This window comes from Ochotona princeps, chromosome 25, assembly GCF_030435755.1.
Source record: "Ochotona princeps isolate mOchPri1 chromosome 25, mOchPri1.hap1, whole genome shotgun sequence".
Lineage (NCBI taxonomy): Eukaryota > Metazoa > Chordata > Mammalia > Lagomorpha > Ochotonidae > Ochotona > Ochotona princeps.
Window position 1 is genome coordinate 10,296,475 of NC_080856.1, and position 27,150 is coordinate 10,323,624.

The 27,150-nt window shown below is 43.1% G+C and overlaps 1 protein-coding gene across 6 annotated transcripts in view; it reads right to left on the reverse strand.

Moving 5' to 3' along the window:
* ST7 (suppression of tumorigenicity 7) overlaps positions 1-27,150 on the reverse strand; it is a 201,647-nt gene that overhangs the window by 27,099 nt on the left and 147,398 nt on the right. For all 6 annotated transcript variants that reach the window (XM_058655027.1, XM_058655030.1, XM_058655026.1 and 3 more), the window contains 3 exons: positions 23,042-23,156; positions 12,324-12,396; positions 10,737-10,839 (listed from right to left, as the gene is read on the reverse strand). In XM_058655027.1, the coding sequence (XP_058511010.1) occupies positions 10,737-10,839; positions 12,324-12,396; positions 23,042-23,156 (291 nt within the window). The remainder of the gene's footprint in view (positions 1-10,736; positions 10,840-12,323; positions 12,397-23,041; positions 23,157-27,150) is intronic.

The following is a 27,150-nucleotide window of genomic DNA, read 5'->3' on the forward strand; positions in this document are numbered from 1 at the left end:
GGAAAAGCAGTTGTAAATGACTTTCTGTGACATGCTCCAGGGCATACTCTTAGCCCAGAGTCATTTTGTGCTGTCCAGACTTTTAGATGCAAAATAATAATGTTTAAGGGTGGCAGGGAGAATCTTAAAACAGAATACATGAAACTGATGGAAAACCAGACTTTAGGGGAGATATAACAGAGGCTGGAGCATCCCATGGTTCCTAAGGGGACGGTTTGGAAAGCTGGTAAAGGCTGTGGCATTGGGAGAGTTGGACAAGTGTGTGCAGGAATATCAAGCAGGAAAGAGATAGAAGAAAGTGAGGTCTTAGAAGACTCCTGGCAGTCCCCAAGAGTAGGAATGAAACGGAAGGACTTCCCCCAACACTTAGTGCTCACGTGACCTGAGAACAAGAGCAGAAATCAATGCTGACTGTGAAATTTTTACCTGGAGAAACCAAATAACATGAGGTCCTTGACTAGAAGACACGGGAGGAAGAAGTGGCTGGAGGCCAGTGATAGGGAGCAAAGCTGAAGATGTAGATGTGGTTGTTCAGGACCAGAGGTGGCACTGAGCAGAGAGAGATCTTGTGTGCTCTCAGGAGAGCTTTGTGTCAGAGTGGAGTGGCCAGTAATCGATGCTCCCCAGAAAGCCAACGTGAGCGGGTGCGCAAGAGAGGGCGAGAGAAGCGTGTGCAGAGCCGCAGGAGTGGCACCTGCAGTCAGGAACTGAGACGGCTTTGAGACAGAGGGCTCAGTGTACGGGACCAGCTGCTCTGGAGGGGTGAAAGCGGATGAGGTTTGAGAAGAGCACAAACGACCTGGGGGCCTAGGTGGGCAAGGCCTTGGAGCATGACCTTGGAGCGTGACCTTGTTGAGGGTGAGTTTGGCAGATAAGGCTTGGCAGAGGCAAATTCATTGCTTTTTTTTTTTTTTTTTAAGAAGGAGACAGAAACTTTCTATTTCTGAGAAATGCAGCTAAAAACCGGTTTTCATCCATTTTCTTCAGGGTCATATTTCTACAATACGTTTTTCCCTACTCTAATCCAAAAAAGCTTTGGAACAAAATATGACTAAATTCAAAGAAACTTATATTCAAATAATATTTCTGAAATGTACTATTGATATACAATATCACAGATAATCTGCCAGGCTATTTTAAATTTCTGCTTCCATGCTTCAAGCATTTTTAAAAGCTGAAACTCACTACACATTTTGTTTCCTAAATTGGATTAAAAAGCAATTTTATACCCTGTCAATCAGCTTTACCAAGATATAAAGTGAGGATTGATCCAGTGTTTGCATGAAATGAATTTCCATCGCTATAACAATGTCCTGTAGATACCCCATTAGCATACACAAGTACCAGGATGTTTCCCTCCACAAGCCTCTTGAAATCCCCATGAAATCAGAGTTTCCAGATTCATAATAGATGAGCGTTTTTTCAAAAAAGAAAAAATTTAATGGAAAGGCAGTTCTCTCATAACATTCTTAATTTGTTTCTCTTATTTTCACATGCCTCTCCACACTCCTAGACTTGTAATTTAAAAATTAAGCATCTATTAGGCTAGGTTCTCACCTCAATATTCCATCAAGCCCTAGCTGCCCTATTGGGAAAATGAGTTTCAGGAGTGTGGCAACCCTTAGAACCCATGGGACCTACAAGGCCCTTCACTGTCCTCTGAGTGACCCAGGAAGGAGAGCAAGGGCTTAGGAGCTTTGGGATCTCAGGAATGATGGCGATGAAAACTGGGGCTTTTTCTTGATTCTCCCTCCCTTCAACATCTCTGGATTGTTGGAGTGCTCACAGTGGGAGTGGGCTACAAATTCTATGGTTGGGCTCCCCCACCCTGCCACACCCCCCTCCCCCGCTGTTCTGTGGGTGGAGCCTGCTTTCTGTGGGTGGGCCCAATGTTCTATGGGTGGGGCCCGCTATTCTATGGGTGGGGCCCATTGTTCTATGGGTGGGGCCCATTGTTCTATGGGTGGGGCCCACTGTTGAATGGGTGGAGCCCGCTGTTCTATGGGTGGAGCCTGGTGGTTGGGTGGAGCCTCACAAGCAGATTTTCCAGTGCCGGGAATGGGTCAAAGGCATCTTATTAGCTTCTTTGTTTCCCTTTATTTCTCTTTTAAAAAGACTGATTTATGAAAGTCAGAGCTACAAAGAGAGAGGGGGAAAGAGACAGACAGACAGACAGACAGTGAGACAAAGAGAGGGAGAGTTCTTTTACCTGCAGATTTACATCCCAGATGTCTGCCACGGCCAGGGGAGCTTCTTTCAGATATCCCAAATAGCACAGGCCCAAGTAACAGGCCTTCCCCCACCGTTTATCCCAGTCGGGAGCTGCATCGGAAACGGAGCATTCACAGGCCTGGCACGTAGTTTAATGGCTAAAGTCCTCGCTTTGCATGCACTGGGGTCCCATAAGGACACCTGTTCTAAACCTGGTGGTCCTGCTTCCCATCCAGCTCTCTGCTTGTGGCCTGGGAAAGCAGTCGAGGACGACCCAAAGCCCTGGGGCCCTGCACCCAAGTGGGAGACCTGGGAAAGACTCCAGGCTCCTGGGTTTGGACTGGCACAGCTCTGGCCAATGCAGCCGCTTAGGGAGTGAATCAGTGGATGGAGGATCTTCCTCTCTGTCTTTCTTCCTCTCTGTATATCTGACTTTCAAATAAAAATAAATCTTAAAAAGAAAAAGAAAAAAAGAAATGGAGCATTCGTGGGAACATGAACAGGTTCCCATTATAGGATGCTGGTTTTGCAAGCAGTGGCTTTATCCACTACACTACAATGCTGAGTTCCTTTCTCTTTTTTACTTATAGATTTTATTTATTATTTATTTATTTACTTATTTGAAAGATGGAAAGAAAGAGAAAGAATTTTTCATGCACTAGTTTACCACCTAAATGACACCACCACCCAGGGCTGGGACAAATAGAAGCCAGGAGCCAGGAGTTCATTCAAGTGCCCCACTTGGAGGGCAGGGGCCCAAGGACTTAGGCCATCAACGACTGGTCTCCCACACCACAAGAGCAGGAAACTGGATTAGAAGTGAAGTGGCAGGGACAGGAAACAATGTTCTTACGAGATGCCAGCTTACCCTACTGTACCAATATACTGGCCCCGGCACCTGTTTATCTCCAAACTACACACAAAGGTGCCTTAGGGCTGCTGGGCTGTCTGAACTTGTTATCCCAGGTTCAACAGCAGTTCTACTTTGACTTGCTTCATTCATGTCTCACATGAGCCTGCATGAGGGGTGAAAAAGCATTTATTAGATAACAAATATTAAAAATGGTTCTTTATCTTTGTGCTTGTGTTTTTGTGGGAATAAAAGACAAACTACCATGAGGGATAGGAGCACAAATCAGCTCGTGGGGTGCCCTGTGACTTGGGGGGGGGGGCTTTCCTCGTTGATACGGACAAGGTCAGATACCTGTAATCCCCGAAACTCGATTTAGAGAACTACCTCATCCAAGGGCTTCGGAAAGGAGCGGAAGGTTTGCCACTCTGTCTATAGCAAGGCTACCCTCTTGTGACACACACTTAGGGAATGTTCCTAACAGCAAAGCAGCAAAACACAAGATCTGATTTCCAGGAGTGCTAGAGCCCTGCTGCCTTCCCCAGCCCCGAGTGTGAGCAGGCTGCCTGGCCTGTCTTTTCAATGACTGGGAAGTAATCACACCTTAAGAGTTTAGCCATGATGTGACCACTGTCCCTGAGCCTGACACATGGCAGGAGCTTACTAACTCTGCATGCATTCACTATCAGGAGGGGCAAGGGGGCTCTGCTATAGAACTGGATAGCACCTGGAAGATGATCACCATACCCAGGATCAAGTAAAGTTTAAGCGATGCCTCTTCTTTATTCTGCTGGAGCAGAATAATGAGCAGAGTAAGGCTGGTTAAATAAAAGCACTCCCAGTGTGCTGGGCTGACCTGAGACTGATCGAGGCATGCTTCTTCTAGCTGAGGAAGCCAAAGGAAGAATTCCTCTTCTGGAGGTATGGACACTTGCATACCTTGATAAGGAGAATGGATGCCCAGTCAGAGTGTCTTCCGGGTTAGTTAGGTAAGAGAAGAACAGCTTCCACGGCTGGGAGATTGCTAAGCCTGTCAATATTGGTTTGAAAGAAGCATCTGAGGATGTTCAGGTGGGCCCCCACCTCTGTGATTCTGCACTTCTGGATCACACAGTCCAAGCTACACGGTTCCCCGACTACCTCCTTCTTTCCCATTCAGGGTGCTCCTCCTGCCTTAGGGGTTGCTGCTGTAGCATCGCTCCCACAATCCAAAATCAATTAATAGGCAGAAGGGACCTCTGAGAAGAAAACAAGTAACTGTGTGGTTTTTTCCCCCCAATGCATTAAAAAAAGAAATTCTTGGCAAACAGTAAAAACTTCATAAAATTAAAGATATTTTGCTAGGGGAGTTAATTACGACTGTATGCATATGAGTATACATGTGTGTGTGTATGATTACTAAGGTAGCTCTAAACTGGGAAATTCAATTTATAACCCTGAAAGGAAGGGGAGATATTGTGCCTCTGTAACGACGGACAATGAAGGTTCAAAAAGCAGAGATGTTTTCTGGGGAACCTTACTCACTCCTAGAACAGCCTTACAGGCCTTCTCCACCCGAGGTAGTACGAGGGCGAGAGGAAGGAGTCTGAGCCTAGGGCAGGGCTGGGAGGGTCATCTCAAACAGGAAGTGCTGTGCTGCAGTGGATCACCTGATGGGAGTGGAATGACAGGAAGAAGGCAACGAGAAATGGGCAACTCCTAGGCAGTCACAAGCAGAGCAATTACTAAGCAACTGAAAGCTGCAGAAGCTCTGAAGACAACGCGACTAGGATATGCTGGAGCCTCCCATCTAATCTGGAGGCTGTCAGGGACACGCTAGTGCAGGTTCCCACCCAGTGTGCCAGCACAGAGGTGGAGCTGAAGGTAAAGGGGAAGAGACGTATTGAGCATGTATCAGATGAGTTACATAATGGAATTCCATTTACTTGTCTTTAGTCCTACCAAGATGTTAAGTCTGTCGTCAAATTATAAAAGAAAGAAAGAAGGAAGGAAGGAAGGAAGGAAGGAAGGAAGGAAGGAAGGAAGGAAGGAAAGAAAGAAAGAAAGAAAGAAAGAAAGAAAGAAAGAAAGAAAGAAAGAAAGGAAGGAAGGAAGGAAGGAAGGAAGGAAGGAAAGGAAGGACAGAAAGCTAATTAACTGTCCCTTCTCATAGTCGCCTCTGGCCATGTGGACAGGAAGTACTAAGAGTCATGGTTTAGAACACTTTTGAACTTTTTCAATGATATTTCACAGTTTTCCCTACCTTTAGATTGTCACCCCTCACTCTGTCATCATTACTGTATTTTTCCACTGATGATAAAATTTTAACATTTTGGTTCTGACAATCCAGGAAAGAATAAATATAAATAATTTATAACATTCCACTTTTTTACTAATAACCAAAACTAAAAGAAAAAATTCCATTTGTACTTCTACATGCAAAAATATCATGTGCCTGGTGCAATGGCTAAATCCTCACCTTGTAAATGCTGGGATCCCATGTGGGTGCCAGGTCGTGTCCCAGCTGCTCCATTTCCCATCCAGCTCTCTGCTTGTGGCCTGGGAAAGCAGAGAACAGCCCAGAGCCTTGGGACCCTGCTCCCCTGAGGGAGACCCAGAGGAGGCTCAGCTCCAGTCATTGTGGCCATTTTGGGAGAGTACCAGTGAATGAATGGAAGATGTTTCTCCTTCTCTCCATAAGTCTGATCTCCCTTTCCAATAAAAATAATTTAAAAAAATGTCTGAGGAACTGCTCAGTGCCAGTAAAGGTATAATGGATTGATGAATCAGTCACCTGCTCATAGGAGGGTAAACTGCAACAATCATTCAGGTATTTATTTAAAGTAAGCAATTCGGTAATAAATATCAAGACCTGCCTACCCTTGACTCAAATATACCCCAAGAAATCTAAACATTAAAAAATCTGTATGTCCACAGAGGTTTGTTAATAAAAAGTGACTTGTAATGGTCAACCTGATGTCTATAATACCACTCTCATCAACAAACAGTGTTGGAAAAACTAGATATCCACATGTAAATGAATAAAACTGGACCTCTATCTTACACCTTCCATAAAAACCAACTCAAGATGCATTAAAGTCTTAAATGTAAGACCTGAAACTATAAATGTCCTAAAAGAAAATATGTAGGAAAGTTTCCTGACATTGGTCTTGGCAGTGATTTCTTAGACAACACACCCAAAGAGCAGGCAACAAGAGCAAAAATACAAAAGTTGACAAGATTACGTTAAGCTAAAAAGCTTGTGTTCCACAATGGAAGTGATTAAATAGTGAGAAAAGGCAACCTGAGCAATGAGAGAAAACATGTGCAGCCTATGTATCTGAAAATGAGCTGGGATCTAAGGTATCAATGGCCAAAACCCAAAACACGATTAAAAAGTTGGCAAGAACATGAAAAGACATTCGTCCAACAAAGGCAAATGACCAATCAATATATGAAAGGATGCTTCACATCAGGAATTATCAGAGACACACAATCAAAAGCACAGTGAGATTTTACCTTACATGTTAGACTAGCCGCTGCCAAGAAAATAACTGATGAGCCCGGCTCAATAACCCAGTGGCTAAAGTCCCTGCCTTGTATGCGCCAAGACCCCATATGGGCACCAGTGCATAATCCGGCTGCTCTAGCTCCCCGTTGTGGCCTGGGAGAGCAGTAGAGGATGGCCCAAAGCCTTTCTAGTTTCTAATTGTAATTGCTTCAGTGCCACGGGGGTCACACACTGGCGTCTCCTGCTACAAGGTTTTTGATTCCTGTTTTCATCACTCATGTGATGCATATTTATTTTTGTAGCATAACTTCATGTTGATGAAAATTTATTATGTTCCCCCTGTTGCGGACTGTGCTCACTGGTTCTGTATTTTAGGGGATATAGAGTGGAAGTGTAGTGGGGACTGATATGTTCGGATAGGCAGACAACGTGCTGTATGTCTCTCTGCATACAGACCAAGATGAACTCCCAGTGAAAGAACTGAATACATCCTGACAGTTAGATGATGGACTCTGATATTGTCGGGAAACATCTCAATAACAGTGTAATGGACTTGTGACGGTTCATGAAGGACATCCATTGTAAAACTAGGGGGGAAATCAATAGGGAGGGGCCAGGGAGGGACCTCGGGGAAGGGCACGGGCAACCCCAGAGCCTGGGGAACTATATCGTAAAACCAAATAAAATATTTTTAAATGTGGGGGAAAAAAAAGGAAAATAACCTCCCAGGAAGCTTCCGTGGTCTTCAGCAGGTGCTGGGATAATGCTGCAACTTCTTCAAAGGGAAGTGACAGCTCAATTTATAAAAATCAGCCTAGGGCCTGGTGAGGTAGCCTAGCAGCTAAAGTCCTTGCCTTGCATATGCCAGAATCGCATATGGATGCCAGTTCATGTTCTGAAGGCCCTGCTTTTCATCCAGCTCCCTTCTTGTGGCCTGGGAAAGCAGTCGAGGACAGCCCAGAGCCTTGGAACCCTGCACCCATGTGGAGACCTGGAAGAAGCTCCTAGCTCCTGGCTTTGGATTGGCCCAGTTCTGGCCATTGTGGTCACTTGGGGGGTGAATCACTGTACGGAAGATCTTCCTTTCTGTCTCTCCTCCTCTCTGTATATCTACCTTTTTAATAAAAATAAATAAATCTTTAAAAAAAATTAGCTGAGAGCTGGCTTCCTCCATATTAATCTGTGGTGATCAAAAACTCAGAAATCCTGGTGCCTAGCACCTGACTACAATAAGGCTTCCCTTCAGAACAGAGCGCGCTGAGGGTTGTGTGTGTGTGTGTGTGTGTGTGCGCTTGCTGACTTCCCAGGCCCATAGGATGGGCAGGAGCATCTTTCACCCTGGCGCCTTGTGTTCGCAGGTGGAGGGAGTAGCTGAGTAACCCTCCTGGGGTAATCACCTGATATATCAGATGGTGAAAGATACCTGTGCACTTTTGCTTACTGAGATACTGGTGAAAATAAGCTGGCACTTTAGAGAAAGAAGTCCTCGGCTGTTACTGGGGAGGTGGTTATGTGTAATTTTTCTCCCTCTCAGCAGTCTTTAGTAAGGTGGAACAGTATGTCGATACTGACCGTTCTTGCCATAGGCCACCGAACCCTCCTGTGATAAAGAGGCCATCCAAGTGTCTCAGATTTGATGGTATCTTGAGGACATCTGCAATCTCCATAAGGAAGCAAGTGCCCTGGGAAGCCAGCGCCCACCACCATTAGAAGGGTTCAAACTGGGGCTAGTCTGCCCCCTGGTGGGATCTGGGAGGCACAGGAGGGTGATATTGAAGAGGAGATACCCCCAAATTAGTTTGAGCTCTGTCAGTTTCCCTGTGCGACTGCGAGCAGGATACTTTCACCTCTCCAAACGTTCAGTGCCCTCATTCATGTAATCAGGATGAAAATAATGATACAGCTCAGTGCTGCTGTGAACAATTATCAAGGTCATGTGCCATTCAGCTAGTACTGTGCTGCCAGAAACCATGAACAAAGACAATGATCCTATCATCATGAGGAAAGGGACCCAGATGAAGGCTCAGGTGCCTTCTCACACCAAGGAGAGTTTAGATCCTGCACTGGTGTCTCACTCATGTTTAACTACCCTCAGCCTGCAAAGGCACCAGTGTCGTGTGTGTGTGTGTGCTTAGGTACCAGCCAGCAATCCACCACGCAGCAAAGCAGGTGTAAAAGAAGCTGTCGGGCCTGTGTTAACACATGTGCACCTGAGGCTGGGGCTAGTTCTCAACAGGGAAGCCCTTCCTCTGTGGAAAGGTGACGAGATGAAGAGGACTGGGAAACAGGTCCCATCTCCACGCAGCCACGAGTAAGGCCAAGCAGTGGAGAGAATCGGTTTGCCTGGGTAACCTATCTTTTCTCAGCTTCACTTATAAAGGACAGTGAAGTTAAATATTTCAAATGTTTCCACTTTAAAATAGCTCCATCTTGTAAGCCAAATAAAAGCTAGCTGACTTTGAAATTCTTTCACGACAACCTTAAGCTATTTCTTGGGGCTGTGATCATTCTTCAGAGACTCACTTAACCATTTCAGACCATTATTGGGAAAAGAATTAACTACCACTTCAATCAAAATCTCTAACCACCAAGTATTATATTGACTCTGTCTGATGCCCCAGGATTGCAAAGCTCTGGTTAGGAAAACGAGGAGAATTAAGGCCTAGTTCTTAGATAAATATCATTTTTAACAACCTACAAATAAAAGTTAATCAGCTGTTTTGTCAAGAGCTTAAAATGTATTCTCAGTTGATCGTTATTGAAGGAGGTATGCTGGGCTTATATTTTTATTTTTACTTGAAAAACAAAAATTTGAGTTTGAGATGCTAAATGTGTGGCTTCCTGGTTGATAGGTTACTTTTTGCCTGGAAACCCAGGACATCACTGCTTAATACCATGTCTAAATGAGCCTTATTTTTGTTCTCAGAATGCCTCAGCACTTAGAGAACAGTATTCAATAAATATTAATGGATGACCTAAGTCAACTGCAATTCAGGATAATGTTTTCATGGTAAGTTTTAAACCTTTTACCAAAATGGACTGAACACATTCAGTTTAGGCAAAAAGTATGTCACATAAAGGTATATATTCATGGCATCCTATACACGATACCTAAGTTGGCAAACACTAGGCCAGTGCTTATCCATGGAACCAGAGTGGGTACAAACACTCTTATGCAAATGTGGCACAGTGCACAACTCTTCACGCTCCTGCTGAGGGACAGGATGACCCTGAGTCAAACCTCAGGAATGATATGAGATCACTTATCTCTGTCACTCTGGATATGAACACAATAAAGTAGGTAACTCCATAAATCATCTCGCACACACACAAACACCCTTTTGCTACAGCACTGAACAACACAAGTAAGCAGCCTTCATGTGTTGTTCTTCTGAGTCTTCACCACATATTCTGCCAAGAGAGTTATGCCTTGTAATACGTGAACAGCAGGGATGGTGTCGTCGAAGCCAGAACACGCTGGCTATAGAGAGATGGCTACGCTCGCTAATCCTAAGGACGCCTCCAGCTGCTGAAGAAAGCATTACAGGAACATCCTCTGCCCTGATCTGATGGATCTCTTTAGAACTGACTTTAGAAAAAAAAAATTTAAGAGAAATATGGAGTATTTGTAAACTGCTCAAACATTTGGCTTATACTTAAACATTTGCTACCATGGACCCCTGTTCAAACGGCATTTACAAAGTAAACACTGCTGCACAGACTGAAGTTCGCACTATGATTTTCTAGCCAATACTGTCACTTATTTATAGAATCGTGAACTGTCGCATTGATGAGTTTTTACCCAGTTTAACTGTCAGCAATTTAGACAGAAGAATGGACACCTGAATTTAACAACAAGGGTCATTTCCCAAGTTTGATCTGTACAGAGGGCAGTCGGTGTGAGGTCCCCATCAAAGCTCCAAGGCCTCGATGCCCTCAGGATCCCCACGTCCTTCCATGTTCACACTTCCTGACCTGTCCTGCTTGAGCACGGCCTGCTGATATGAAGTCCATGATTCAGCCCCAAAGCCTGAAAGACAAGGCTAGCGCCCAAGGACTATCGCGGCATTACCATTTCTAGGTTGCAATCCCTTTGTTTACAACAAGTGTCCTGCAAAGGGGACATCGTGGGCAGGGAGTGCTTGCTGGGCACCCCCCAGCTCCCTGGGGTGCCCGTGGACCCACCTTTGGCACGTGAGGGTTGAACTCCACAGCTCTGTGGATGGCCTCTACTGCATTCATCTCAGCCGTGCTCAGGCCCCGCCGCGATGCGGCCTCGGGAGAGAATCTGAAAAGCAGCGAGACACAGAGCATTCAGTCGGGACCACTGCTTGGCCATCATCTGGGAAAGGCAGCTACGGAACAAGGCCCACGACACCGCGGTGAGCCGAAGGCACATGCTCACAAAACATCCACTACATGGAATCTCTGAATGACCCCTCGACCAAAGCCAACAAAATCCCCAGCAGAAGCAGAAAAGTGTGCTGGCTATTAACGCTGGTAAGGAGTAAACTCAGCTGTCAAGTCTGTCTGTCTAAACAGCTAATCTGTTTTCTACAAGGAATCTGCTTTGAGCAGGGGGGAAAGACTGACAAGGGCAGACGGTGCAGGAAAAAGAGAAAACCACGTTATGGGAGAGTGCACTTGGTTAAAAACAGAACTGGGGAGGATTTTAAAGGAGGCTCCCAACCCAATGTCAGCGCTGCGATGGAAGGTTAAGTTGCAGTTTCAGTAACAGGCAAGCCTGCTTGGGATCCTACGGGCAGGAACTGGGCACACCCAAACTGTGGGTGACACCTGCCCAAGTGAATGAAAAAAGGAAAAATAAAAAATAATTAAAAAAAAAAAAAACCAACCAGACCATGCAATCTCTTTCTCACCTCACACCCAGGGCTAACTCCAGAGCTGTGCTTGGCAGGCAGACACCACAGGGGAAGCTGTGACAACCCTGGCCCTGCCCTCCCAAGCTGGAGTCGCTGTGTAGGGAGAAAAGATGTTGCAGTAGGTACTGGCGATCTACAGGATAAAAAAAAAAGAATGAAAGAAAATTACTTCGGTCTTGAAGTGCACACACACGGAACAGCAAACCCGCCGGACCCAGTGGACGCTGTTCCCATTCCTCTGCTTTTCAGCAGTACGCGGGGCCGCACGGAGAAGCCCCAGTGTCGATCCACTCAAAAACAGCCAAGCCACGTATGCCTTTTCACCCGCCAGTCATTCTTGGGTGTTCTGGGACATTCTAAACGCCACGGCTACCTACTTGGTTCAAAAAGGCAAATATCCCAGTCCAATGGCAACTCCAAGCAGAGAGACCCTGAGTGGACAATTAGCTTGGACTCAGAGGGGCAGAGAAGGGGGAGATGGCCACCCACTCTGCCACATGACATGTTTGTAGAGGGACTACTCAGCTGTGGGCTGCTGAAGGCAGAGGGATATGCAAAAATGAACTGAAGAGCAGCATGTTGTTGTAGTCCTAACCAGACCTTTTGTTCTCTACTGTCGGGGTAAGAAAAAGAAAAAGAAAAAAACCAGTTCAGAGGTATGGAACTTCAGACATCTCTCTTTAGGGACCCACACACCCTTCCAATGCCTGGGGATATATGCTCCCTCCTTTGAGTAGTGAAAGGGAAGATCAGCGGGTTTTGGAAAAACGCATGCTCATAAGCAGGGGCTCGTAGCCTAAGAGAAACTTTCAGAAAAATCCCTTGGAGGCAATACATCTCATCGAGTCCAGCTGGGCATTCAGCACTGCACAAGCTGTTACTCACTTACTTGTCAGAGACAGCTCTTGCTTTGAGCAAGGCAGCTGTGTAGCATATTGTTGCCGACTTTGGTAAGCTTATATCTGCCGGAGAAATAAGAAAGTAGAACTGTAAGTTGGCAGCAATAAAGAACAATGATTCTCGACACACTAGCACTTTGAACACAGAAGTCCAATCACGTATAAACTAAGAATAGATAGGGCTTAACGCATACATCACATGAGAGTTTCAGCTACTTCTTACATATCAAGATAGAATGAAATGAAGCGTGGTTTGTATCTTTGCAAACGAATCAAGTTTATTATACACAAGAGGCTGGCTCTTCAAAGAGTAATCATTCTGGTTTAAAAATACGTATTTTTAAATGTAAAGCTTATTTAAGGAGGGAATGGCTTTTAATACATAAATTCAGATGTTACATGAAAGGTGATATCATGAAAGGCAAACAGAACCTCTTTACCACTTACAAAAATTTATCAATAGGCAAATGGAGTATCAATGTGAACAAAAAAACAGATTAAATGAAAACACCAAAATAAAGTCTTTGGTTTTTGTTTGTTTGTTGTTTAATTCCAGAGGCAGCGAGACAGGCAACAGCAAGACAAAATAGTGAGAGCTCTTATCTGCAGGTCCACTCCTCCGATGCCTGTAAGGCTGCAGGGAGAAGCCGGAATCTCCACCCACATCTCCCACGTGGGTGGCAGACACCCAGCGTGAACCGTTATCTCTGCCTCCCGGCTGCCACTGGGAATCAGAGGTGGGAGTGGAAGCCAGCACTCAGAAAGGAAATTCAGGCATCTTTATCACTAGGTCAAATGTTTGCTCCAATCAACTATTTTTACTGGTAATATTTACAAGAAATTTACATTGCAAGTGAATTATAAGAGGTTCATATTCAGTGTTTCAACAATGTTAAAAATGTAAAAGTGAAAGGAGAAATACATGAATCATATATATGTAAATATAATTTTTAAAGGGCACATGTATATACATAAAATCTTCAGAAAAGTATATAATTTTAGGCCTGGCGCAGTAGCATAGTGGCTAAAGCTCTCACCTCATACACACCAGGGTCCCATATGGGTGCCGGTTCTAATCCCAGTGGCCCCACTTTCCATCCAACTCCCTGCTTGTGGCCTGGGAAAGCAGGATAGGACGGCCCAAAGCCTTGGGACCCTACACCCGCATGGGAGACCAGGTAGAAGCTCCTAGCTCCTGGCTTTGGATCGGCCCAGGTCTGGCCATTGCAGTCACTTAGGGAGTGAATCATTGGATGGAAGATCTTCTCTGTCTCTCCTCCTCTCTGTATATCTGACTTCACAATAAAAATAAGTAAATCTTTAAAACACACACAAAAGTATATGATTTTGTTCATTAAAGTCTATGATGAACCAGGCTGACAGTGTAACACAGGGATGCCTTAATTCAGAATAGGTACAACTGTGCCATTCGCAGCAGCTGCAAAATGCACTGGAGGTTAGAGCAGCTCCTGACATCTGGGATACCTGGCAGGCGTCACCTCAGGGCCTCAATTTTAATCTTGTACACCAAATGTTTATTGTGCTTTTCCTATATTTAGATATCCACAGTACCACATTTTAATGTGCATATTAAATTCAGTAGTAGCATACTGTACAGGTTAGCAGCTTAGGAACCTGGCTGTATCATAGAGCCTAAGCATGTGGCTAGACATACATGAAGGTTTGTATAAGTACACTCTTTGATGATCAGACAGTGACAACACCCTATAATGAAGCATTTATCCCTATCATTAACTGACCAATAACTACAGTTCAAAATAGGATGCTTTGTTCACCCAGGAAACAAAAATATGTCTATTGTTGACATTCCCACCCATTTAAAGAAACATCAAACTTGCCAACTCTTTCATGTTAGCATTTACAAAACCTTACAAATGTCTCCTCCCAGGAGAGATCTGGGCTCCGCTTTAGTGCCTGAAGTCACCACAGTGGCTTATTCTGCTCTTGAGTCTGGAAGCTTCTGTCCTATGTGATCACCACCAGTCATAAAAACAGTCATGGACCATGCTGCCACTCTTTCTCCTCTGCAGCCAGATTGAAGCTGTTCTGCTCACATGGCCTCCAGGTCTCCAGGCACGCAGAACAAAATCCAAGCTGGACCTCAAGCTGATAGAGGCTCGGCCCCTCCTAACTCAACCCCTATCCTGCCTGCTACTGCCTGCCTCCCCTGTCCTTCTGCTCTGTGGGATCTGGGGCCTTCTCCTCAGAGGCAAGGTCAATGGTGCTCTTACACCTTTGGCTCAAGCACGTGCACTGGTTTAATTCAGGCACCACCTCCCTCCACTAGAAAAGTTTCTCTCACCTCCCCTTGCTGGGTGAGAGATGCCGCTTCCATCTTGGGTTAAAGTGTATCATCGTCTTTACATCTTACAGCAAATTGTCTATGCCTTTAATTGTCTATGTTCTGTGTGTAGTGTCCTTCAGACGTCAAAGCTATGTTGTGTAATTACTTTGTTGCCATACAAAAAACAGAGTTGATGATCAATGTTTGCTGAATGAAATCCTAAAATAATGTAATAAACATATCACATCACTTAATTATGGCAGCTTCTTTAAACTTGCAACCATTTATATCCAATGTAATTTCTGGAAGCCAGAAGTGATCAATGTAGATGATATCTTAAGAGGAAGTTAGAAATTTGTTACTGAGAAAACATGTACTGCATTTGTCTTGTTTATGCCACTCAGCTAAATGCTGTGTGAAATTATATTGATGCTCTAATACAAATGTCTTTTTGAAATAGCTATGCAATGAAGAACTTGGGCAGTAACAAAAAAAGTAAAAGCTGTAATGAGGTTGAAGGAAAGAAGAATCTGGCCAGAGACAGGGAAGGCAAACCACACCTCTTTGGCTCCTTGAGGATCCTTTATTGGAATGATCCTGCTAATAGAAAAGGTCATCTTAGGGAGAATGACTCTCAATTTTTCAAAAGTCATAAATGGCTCATAATGGCAAAAAGGGAATGCAATGATCTTGGAAGAAATTTATGTATTTATGAGTATAACTGTCAATTAGATGGGCCTGGGAAAACCCAAAGGGCAAAAGTTTAGATGGAAAAAATTTCAGCTATCATCTCTTTAACCTAATCTTTTTCTTTATCAATACTAAAAATGGAGATACAGATTTAACAGGACCTTCACTACTGTTCCTATGAGAGGCTCAGTCAAGGAAGGGTCAAATCTCATTGTGTCATTCTACAGTGTGTCCAAATGTAGCAGCCAGCATATACATCAATCCCTAACCATCTCTGAAACGAGGGCATTATGTCATAGCGGTATCTCCATGTAGCCATTCATCATGGGCCACAGATATTCTGAATGACCCTAGGATCCAGGAGTCCAAAGACTGTATGGACACAGGGCTTGCACATAAGAGTGTCTATCCTGGAGGTTTCAAACAGATTCACTGAGCACTGATCCATCTTACTTAACATACTGTGGGGGGTTTTAGTATTTTATTGTTTTTTAACTTCTTTCTACACTAGACTGAGAACTTGGTGACACAGAACAGAACATACTCTTCTATGAATCCAGACACACCAAAATTAATATCCTCAACATAAGGACCTTAACTGCTTTGCAGATGTGATTTGAAAACAATAATAATCTAATTGTCCTCTGTGATCCTCTAAACTCATGAAGTACCAAGCATCTCATTCTTGTGCAACAAATTGATATAATCTCTACTAAATACACTGGAAACGCATGTTACTCCAAAAATATGGCCTTCCAAATACATTGTGCAACCATAAACCAACCCAACAAAACTGGAAAAAGTAAACAAGGCACTCCGTTTCTCCTGCTTATGATGTTTTGTCATTATGTGATGCTATCCTCCATACACACGTCTTCAATAAGGTTTCTCAGTCTAGTCCTGTTCTAGACACAAGAGGAGGAAAAGAACAGAATTACAGCTTCCTATCTGTAAGCATCTGTTGCTGTTGGTGGCAGGTAGTGTGAGGTCTTTTTTGACCCATCTTCAAAAGGTCAGTCCAAGGGCTCCCCTTTAGCCAAAGGTAAAAATGTCACTGAATAAATAAAAAGGACTGATGTACAAAATCCTCAAAGATGCGTCACATGGGAGTTCAATGATTCAATCAGGAAATTCTAGATGACCTTAGTAATTTGGGGCAGGGGGAGGGACGGGCAATACACATTCAACTACACCCAGAAAATTCATCTTATGCTACAGAGCCAAATTCCAGATGTTATTTGCAACTTTTGGACCAAATTACCCAGAAGGTTTGTGTCAGAAGGCCCTACTGTGGCTCTTCCCCTGGAGCCAAACACAGCAGTTTCCGTGATGGTAATGGCTGGCCAGGGAGGGCTGCTACTTTGGTAAATTATAACTGGGCAGTAAGGATTACTAAAGCCAACATAAATTTAGAGGGTTTGTACATGGCCAACTGTGAGGATTATAGATGTATGCATTCATAAAAGGTCTTCCATCGTCAGAGACAGGAGAAGTTTCTCATGTGTGCAGTTCTCATTGAAATGACATCTATTATCAGAACTCCTGCTCGTCGCGTGGACGAGTCCAGTCCCTGGCAGTCTATCATCTGTTGGAAAGTCACCTCAGAGGCCTAGTGGCCTTGGTGTGCCTCTTGGTGTCCATACCAGCAGGGCATCCCGCACAAAGCTATGCAGGGACCATCATTTCCCAATAATGGTGCATACAAGCCCGAAGCCACACCCCGCAGTTTCCGTGCTGACAACCATTTCATCTTTGAAGCAGCGAAAAACCAAAAGGATCCACTGCTCATCTTTTGTACAAGAAATTTCTCTGGGCCTGGTATCCTGCACTATTTCCCTAAGAGCCAGTTCAGGGAAGAAGACTGTAGTAGCAGTCTTTAGGGTCTGTCACCAGGCATTGACAACATCTCATAGCTTCTTTGGAGAAGGTAGCCTTTGCAGTGGATATTTCAGAAGCTGCTAGTGTTTGCGGCATCAAAATTCTTTTCAGATTGTCTGAAAAGTACTGTGTTGGCGGGGGGCGGGGGGGGTCTAGACCACCGGACACTTGTCACGTTGATGAGTATAGATTTTATTCACTGGTCCTCCTGACATCTCAAATCCTTCCTATTCTCGCTTACTACACAATTGCGTATGGAAAAGACAGATGAGCCAGAGGCCATTTCAAAGTAACTGATGATAGCTGATTCATTAATGCTAGTTATAAGGTCTTGGGCAACAAACAAGGTTCAGAAAATTTTTGTTTACAACTCCATGCTGATTCTGCAAAACAATATCATAAAGGGCTTATTCTCGGAATAGTCTCAACATAGATTCCCTAACGACTTCTTTAGAACTTCTGCTTTCCATCTTCTGAGATGAAAGTAATTCCTCCAATGTTAGAAACATGTCCTGTTCTACAGAGTACACTCTCTGCCTGTCACGAGATGACATAATAATGCTAATTTAGGATGGGCTTGATGGCAATAGTAAGAATGGTCTTGCTATAGCTGCATTTATGTAACAAGGGTGACTATTAAAAACAGACCAGCTGCTCCTTAAAGGAAAGTTTCAGCCCCTGAATTTAGAACAATCACTACATGATTTAATGCAGTAAACATGTCAAACAACCTGGATTTGTACACTCATTGGTGCAAACTGCTCTAAGGCTGAAGTTGGTGATGAGGAACGAAAATCCCTGGAATTTCTCCTTTCACCTTCCCAAAAGTTTAAAAACTATTGACCAATAATAAAACTAAAACATTTTGTCAAAGAAAAACTGGCGAGTTGAGGTCGGGTTTGCGTCCCAATGTCGGCAACCATTTATGAGACTGGACACAATAATGAGTGTAGAAGAGTGAGGTTTATTTCAGTAAGGAAAAAAAGAAGCTCCAAAAAAACAACCACCCCCCCCCTCCAAAAAAAAACCCAGGGGTTGGTAGAGAAAGAGTCAAGCCATGGGGGTTCACAAGCAAGGGGTTCCTAGGCGTCTCTAGGACCATATCTCCGAAGAGCAAGCATGGTGGTTATGTTAGCTACTGTGAAGGCCACAGGGAAGCCTTAATGGAGCCCTTTCTAACTTGTTTCTGTCAACACCTACATCTTGTCCACTGGTGGCAAATATTTGTTACTCAGGGTTTCCATCCCATTTTGTTTTGTGCATACATAAGAAACAGTAGTACGCACGCTTTGCAAGGAGCTGCAGGATGAAACCAGTCTTGCCTGCATTAAGTCCCAGGCTCCCTCAGTTTGTGTTATCATCAAGCCTCTATACATACGTCCCGCTAGAACCACAGTTTCAAAAACAGATTGGAACACCACCTTTTGGGAAGACACAAGCTTGTGTTCTTATTTTCTCATTTCTACATTTTATATACGGTTCTGCGTTTAAACAAGACTGATCAAAAGTGATGAGATTCAGAGGTGGCATGTGGCTCTGCACAGCAGCTAGCAAGTTCCGAGCTCCTATAATGTGGCCATGCTCTTCTGAATGCTCAGTGTGGATCTGAACACCGTAATCCTCACAACCAAATTACCAGGTGGCTGATCTCTGGTAACTGAGCCTTTGTAAGTCTTGCTTCCATTTCAAGAGGAAGAAAACCATACTTGTTTTTGAAAAGAAAACCATACAATTTGTTCGAGTTCACTCACCTAGTGAAAGGGAGAGCTGAGACTTGACCCACTCACTGCCAGCACCGCCCCCCCCAACCCATCACTGCCTTTTGGTATCCCCAGAGAATTGAACAAGACAGAGGCAGAAGCAGAGGTTCCCAGTACTCAGATTCACACTCTGAGTTTCTTCTAGCATTGAAATGCACCAATGATAACAATAAGAAACACATGAATTCTTTTCCAGCTTACAGCCCTGATCTTTGAAGTTTTGCACGCAGGTGGCATAAACTTTCCTGAAAGGCAATCCAAAGCTTGTGACAATGGCTTCTAAAAGAAGGGTTCTGATGCTTAATGACCTTGAAATCTCAGTTGTCTTTTAAACAAATGTATGACTACACAGAAAAAAAAGATAAGTTTCAAGTTATATGGATGCAATAGAATTCTGTGACTAAAGAAATCAGATATAAACTGATGGGAGACAAAAATAATCACATGTGCAAGACGGTTTCAAAAAGATAAGATAAATGCAGATACACTCATTTCTTAAAGCATAATTAGAAAGGAATCGCGAAAGCAGTTTGGCATTGCTTAAATTCGGCACCATGCCGTTAGAACAGGAGAGAAGCAGAGTAATTCACTTTAGCGAGGCTTATGTTTATGGAAAACACATGGGCTTTCGAGCCACCTGGACCTGGATTTGAATCCCAGCTCTGCAGGTTTCTTGGAATGTGGTCTTGCAAATCACTTAAACTCAAAAAGCCCCAGTTTCTGCTTCTGCTAACATGGAATAATGACCCCCTTACAATGTTACTGTGAGCATTTAACTAACATTAATGGTAGATTCTTCATAAACTGTACCAAGTAAGAAGATCAACAACAAAAGGATTAATAAAAACAATTTTTAAAATACTGTCAAGCACATGGTGTGATGGTTTAGGGCATCAGGCTGGAGTCAGGCCACCTGTGCTTCTATCTTGGCTTTCCTTTAGTCATAGAATTCATAGTCTGACAAAAACTGTTCTCTAGTAACATAATATCAACAGGTGTTGACATCTTGGAATCTTCCCGTAAGGAAGTTAATTAACTTCTCTCTATGTTGGTTACTACTGCAGTCAAATGGGCTAAACAACAGCATCTACCAAACATGCTGTTGGTGAGGATAAACGAATTAATCTATGTAAAGCTGAGAATCATGCTGACACTGGCACACTGGACAGACTCAACAACTGTTGGCAATGGCTGCTGTTTTAGTTCATGCGAAGGGCACTACAAAGCCAGAACAAATCACCTGAATAAAAGCTGGTTAAAAAATTGAAAAGAGAAGAGCATGAAAACTCCAGAGGATGGCAAGACAGCATCCCAGATTAATGGCTAGAATAATAAAATCTGAGAAGCCATCTCAGGGGTAAAGCAAAATTGGTCTGCAGGTTACAAGGAGGTGGGACCAATTAACTAGTAATCCCAGCAGGGATCCAGTTTCTAAAGCACTTCACTGTATGAGGAATTGTGAATGTCAACGACTTTGAATTTCAAAGCCAAATAATTTTTAAATAAAAATGATGAAGAAGCATAAGACAACAGGAATATATTTTGCCTTCCTCTTTTTTCCAAAACATGTTCTTCCCCCACAGTCACTGCCATGCCTGGTGACCTTTCTAAATCCTCTTTTGCATAGGTCAGAAAAGCAGCACTAATCCTGTTGTATTGCTTTCCAAAATGACGCTTAAAAAATAAGGAACTCAGGCACCTAGTAAATGTAATGAAGAATTGCGTGTCCATTAACCATCCAAGAAAAATCTACCCAACCAGAGCACTCCACTGCAAAGATAACGTAATCCTGCTGCTTTGGAGCGGCCCCGTGGAGAGGGATGGAGAACCGCCTGCAGCATCTCATGGGTGAGAACGATGGTGGAGGAATCCAGGCGCCCCTAAGAGCTGTCTTAACTCTGTGCTTCTAAAGCGCCCACTTCCTTACACACATGCACACAGGGGCCAACAGCCTCACCGAAGTCCTTCAGGCCTGCAGGGAAAGCAAGCATGGCTGAACCTGAAACAACCCATTTCATGGGATGGGGTGAGAAAGAAGGAGAAGCGTGTTTTTTCAACAGTTTTGAGTGGTTGCAGCTCACCCCTCAAGAACAGTAACTTCAGCAGCCACTTCATTATATTTCTACTGTAAATGATACAGGCCTGGGCCAAGTCAGCACCAAAACTCCCCTCAGAATTCAGGGGTTAGGTCATCTGCACTCTATTGACAACTGCTGGACTCCAAGCCCTAATGAGGCATCTCAGCAACAGCATGTGTCCTGCCACTAATGAGGCTTTTTTTCCCATGAATAATGAACAAGCACATCATCTCTGTTGCCAGGTATACAACATAAACAAAACTCAACACAAGGGCCTTGGTATGGCGATTTCGTCCATTTGCAACAAAGGAATTTTTCCAAATGTGAGCCAAGTTTCAGTAGAGGGTGGGACAGCTGTTGTAACAAATAATGGGAACATATGTTATCAGAATCTAATAAATCAGCGTTCAGTTGCTGTGGAAATGAGACTATGCAATGGGATATATGGAGACAGTGAAAAGCTCCAAATGAGTTCATTTCTTTATTTTACCATCAGTCTTATAACACAAGGCTGATGATTTCTGTAATGAACTGAGATCTTCATGAAAGCAGCCTTATGAGATTTGTGATCCCAAAGGCTCCACTCGTTAAATCTTTATTTTCTTAAGTCTTGATAGAGCTTGTTCAGCACAGGTCAGCACTGCGAATGTGAACACTGAAAGTCTGCAACACCTCGGTGGCCACTGGTGGCAAGTGGAAATGTGTCCTGCCACCTGAAGCTATGGGCATGGGACTGGATTCCCTTGGATACATTTTCCCTTAGAAAATGTATGAGTATTTTGTCTGCAGGGCAGCCTCAAAGCTTAGAGCTTCATTCTGGGAACAAGTGTTCAGATGAACGGTGAGATTCCAGCACATAAACAGAATAAAAGTGAGCCGACATGAAAGCCAAACAAGTCCTTATTTTGTTGACTTTAAAAGGCCCTATACAAATACTTTTTTCACTTTCTAAAATCAGTTCCACATTAGGTGGCATGTATCTTATTTCAAAGCACGGGTGTGTCTGCACAGGCAAGATGATGCTATCATGGTCTGATAGCATTTCCATGAATTTGAGCAAGAATTTGAAGAAAACAAAATAAAAACAAAGTCTCATGATGCTTCAGTTTCTCGGCTGTAGACAATAACATTAGTCCACTTCAGAGACTTGCTATGCCAAAAGTGAGACCCAAATTATGTTTTGCTGCATGTTTGCAAAATGCAGCAAATCTGAAAATCTGTATTCTGAAAACAACTCTTTAAATGCCATTAAAATTAAAATGTTATAAAGCAAAAAAAAAGAAACCACTCCCTAATATCAATTTTATGAATACATTTCTTCTAGTAAAAGCTACTGAAATACAGAATATTATAACGTTCTACAGATAGTGTTGCAGCCACATCACAATGGGTAATTATGCAGACAAGTTCTGTACAATTAATCAAATAGTGAATTCACAGATAATGCCATTATGAGCAGAAAGCCTTTATATCTCCAGGATGTATCAGTTTATTTTTCTGGCTTATCAAGAACAGGTAACATGGGATAGATTAATCATTGAGTAAACCAAAATAGGGAAAGGATTTCAAGGGTTTCCATGTGAAGAAATGGAGATTGCCTGCTGGTAAGGAAGACTTGAGAGGAAGACTCAGTGCTATCCACTGAGCTCTCACGTGTGCCAAAGCTATACTGCCCCAAAGAACTGCAAAGTCAGACTGTAGGGTCTCCATGTGGTGCCATAGCAGGAGCTCTGACCCTCAGTGCAGTCCCAACAGGGCATGCGCTGCCTGCTGTGGTTCCCATGTGGTTCTTCACAGTGGAGGGAAGGAAGCAGTGTTTATGTAATTGCCGGATGGGGGCACTGAAATTCTAAGACCATTCTAAAACTGAGTGAAAAATCTATAAGCCAGAAGTGATTAAGGCGTCACACTATCTGAATCATCCCTCTAATCTAATCACTGAATTACAGCAAGGAGAAGGGAATACTCAAGTATAAAAACACTACACAAGGACTTACCATCATACTTTGCCAAAACTGCCTGGACATCAGCGTATGCTTGCAGTTCCAGAAGTGCTTCTAAAAGGTTTTCGTGGATATTGAACATGCTTAGCAAAGGGAACTCCTTCATTAACTAGAAAATTTAAAAACAGGTTTACTTATTATTTATAATAATTACATTATACACAAATGAATATATACATACATCTCTAATATTTTTATTATGTATATGTTTAAAATAACATGACATTTTGGTATACACACATAGTACAATGATTATGACAAGTATTTTAAGAAATATATTTTTAATTTTTAAAGCATAATTGATATTAATTTATATATTTTTATAATACAGACATGGTATGATTCTTAAAAGTACAATTACATTGAATTACATGTTTTCATATCAATTATAATTTTGGAAAGCATTAAATGCTTCACTTATTCCTGATATTTTGTGGAAAAATGGAAATTCTGAATTTTTAACCTTAAGAGGGAGAAAGCCCAAAAGAGAGAGCTTCTTATAAAAACTGAAGGGGGAGATGGATACCGAGACATGATGGGTTAAGCTGCTACCTCCTGTATCTGAACCTTGGCGATTTGCCTTGTGTTCCAGCTTCATGTCAACGCTCCTGAGAAGCTACATGTATGATATCCCAAGTAGCTGGGTCCCTGCCACCCATGTGGGAGATCTGGTGGGAGTCTCTGACTCCAATCTTGGGCCTGCTCCAGCCTTAGCTAGTGTGACCATTTGGGAAGCAAACCAGTGAAAGGAAGATCTCCCCCAACATCATCACTCTGCCTTGCAAATGAAGAAGTAAATGCATCCTTTAAAAAAAAACTAAAAAAAATACAATAATGATGAAATGCCAAAGAGAAATCAAAGTTGAAAAATGTTTCCCAGACTTTCAATTTTGTCTTCGGTCAGCTTGTCAAGGCCAGTTTAGATGGAAGCCAGTGAGAAGGGAAAGGCAGGGGCATGACTCAATCAGTGTGTGACAAAGTTAAGAAGCAGGAAAGTCTTACAAGGCGATATGGTTGAAAGACAACCTGTAGACAGGAGGCAGGAGTAAGAAAAGTCTACGGGTTCTTGCCTGGGGATGCCTCAGTAAAACAGAAGTAGAGATTATCTCTGGCAACTAAGGAAAGAGGTAGCAGGAAGGAAGTTTAGAGATGGGGGTGGAAATGCACAAAGTGACAGATTGGAGAGGCCAACTTGAGGGACTAACAATTTGGAGACCATAAATTTATAAAGGAGGTGTAAGTGCCACAATAGTCAAGTTTTATCTAGCCTGATATGACTGCAAAATGTCAAATGATTAGATTAAACCTGAAAGACAGATCCATTTCAATGAAAAGTCAAGAAGCAAGAGTTGATTACAATGATGACTGGCCCGAAGACTGTAAACTGGATGGGGAGGAAGAGAGGTCCACAAGCAGGACTTCACGCAAGCGACAATGAACTGCTGGGAGGCACAGAGCAAGTAGGAAGAACAAGAATTTCAGAGTAAAATATGGTTTCACAGGAAAGTAAAAATGCCTTAGAGGATGATGAGGTTCTTTATGCAGCAAAATCATACATTAATCCCCCTTTTCTTACTCTTGTTTATGGGTGCTGTATTCTATGAGAGTGTAATTGACCTATTAAAATGATGTCAACATCTTTACAGCAATTACACTGAGAAAGACAATATTCAAAAACAGACCAACTCATTGCTAAGCAAGAAGCAAGTTGCATCAAGCTTGCATAGATGACCCATTTTTCTTTAATAGGAATATTTAGTATATTGTTTTTTTTGAGCCAAGAATAATCTAGCATATTTTTAGAAACAAATACTTTTCTGCTGCCCCAAATGTCATCAATGAAAAGCTCCTATCAAAATGATCATATGTTCAATGAGATTGATGACCTGAATCCTCCAGAGAAGCCTGCAGTATTTCCATTGTTAGTAAAGCAAGTGAATCAGACTACACCACACATTTTTGATGTTCTGCAACCAATAAAAGTATTTCTTGCTCTGGTTCACTTTGATTCTAGCTGACATCATCCTTTGATTTTTTTTTTCCCTCTTTCTAATTAAAGCTTGTTAAAATTAAAGCGCTCTGTCATTCAGCATTTGGCAACACAATAAAGACATTTCCTAAACTGCAACATTTAAACATTTATCATTTTTGGCCAATTCTTCAGGTAATGATCAAACTTCAAGGACACAAGTCATATTCTATAACTTTTAAAACTACAATTCCAAATATTAGCTGCTGAAGGTTAACCACTGAGTCATATTAAAACCCACTGAGATTGTGTGCACACACATGGAGGTCTCAGCTGGTTTAAAACACAACCTGCAGTAAGACGCTGGGAGCCTGAGTGCAGTGTTTTCACGGGGAGCCTGGACAGAGCACACTATGTCCAAGAATCACCAATAACAGGATCTCAAATCTGGCAAAGAGCAAATGCTGCAGAGGTAATTGAAGTCATATGACAGCCTGGAAATCTTGCTCTCCTTACTTAATAAGAACAAGAAGAAAAAGAGAGCCCCCTCTCCCTTTACCACCCTTTCCAGGCCTTCACAACAGTCTCAATAAAAATGGTCCCCAGCGCTGGACTGCCCCAGCTCCATTGCTTCCCCACAGCATCACCTGTGTCGGGCTTGCCTTCCCGCAGTTCCCAATCTCCTCGTCCCACAAGTACAGGTGACTTAAATGCTTCCTTGGAGACCCTCCAATCCCCCTTTTTGTCTGACTTCTGTATCATTTAAGACTTTGATGTCTTTTCCTTTGAAACTCACCTTCTTCAACAGCATTCTCTTCTGGTGCTCATTTCCTAGGTCCTCTGATTTCCACCTTCTCTGTTTTGTAAGTCTTCAGGATACACACTCACACTGTGTTATGATAACACCCTTATCTCTAGAACTGGGTTTTTTAAATTGTTTTGTTTTGTCCAGGATCTTGGCACCACCACCTTCACTGGGATAGCATCCATGTCCTGATATCCTGTTCTGACCTTTTTCCTAAGCTTTATGTTGACTTACAAACTATCTTCCTGTCCTTCAAGGCAATGCCTCTAACGCTTAGTGGGTAGGACTGGCATTGTGGCTTAGTGTGTAAAGCCACAGCCCATGGTGGACATCGATTTGAGTCCCAGCAGTTCCACTTCCAATGCATCCCCCTGTTACTGTGTCCAGGAAAACAGCAGAAGATGGCTCACGTGTCTGGGCCCCTGAACCCAAGGGGGAGGCCTAGCAGATGCTCCTGGCTCAGCTTTGGCCTGGCTCAGCCAGGATGGAAGATCTCTCTCTCCCTCTCTCTCTTTGTAACTCTGCCTTTCAAATAAATACAAATAAATCTTTAAAAAGATTTTTAGTTGAGAATTTCACTGAGGACAACCCTTCAAATCTGTTCTTCCCTGGTATTTCTTATCACCTTCTTCTCTAAACTACAGACATTTCTGAAGCCCCTTCCCTCTGAATTAATATGTCAAAAATGCCGATGACTTTGGCCAAGTTCACCGAAAGCTCTATTAAGCAAGGCACACCTCAGGAATGACTGCCATCTCCTGCTTTCTCTGATCTTGCTGCCAACGGCTTAGTTTATGCCTTCATACTTGGTCTAAATTACTCAGATTCATCTGCTTGACTCTGGCCCACCTCTGTTTCAATTCACCCTTTACAGGGCTGTCACAAAGGCCCCTTAGCTATGTACATCGAGTGCATCGTGCAACTACCAACACAGCTAGACCTATCCCAAGGAGAGTCACACGTGACCACAAATTGACAACAAAGCTACTTATCACATCCCTTGTAATAGTGCTCATAACATTTGCAAGGAACTTCAAAAATTTAACCCATTATCAGACATGTAAGTTTAATAAAATACAGTAATTTTCTGGCTATTCTATATAGTTATAGCAAGCTACATTCTAAAAAATTTTTTTCAATGATATGGCCTGGAAAATGCTGGCATGCATTGTTAGAGGAAGCAGAATATGCGGGCTGACATTGTGGCACAGTGGGGAAAGCCACAGCTTGTGACTCCGTATTCCATATCAGAGTGCTGGTTCTAGTCTGAGCTACTCTGTTCCAAATTCTAGTTTTCTGCTCATGCACCTAGAAAGGCAGTGGAAGATG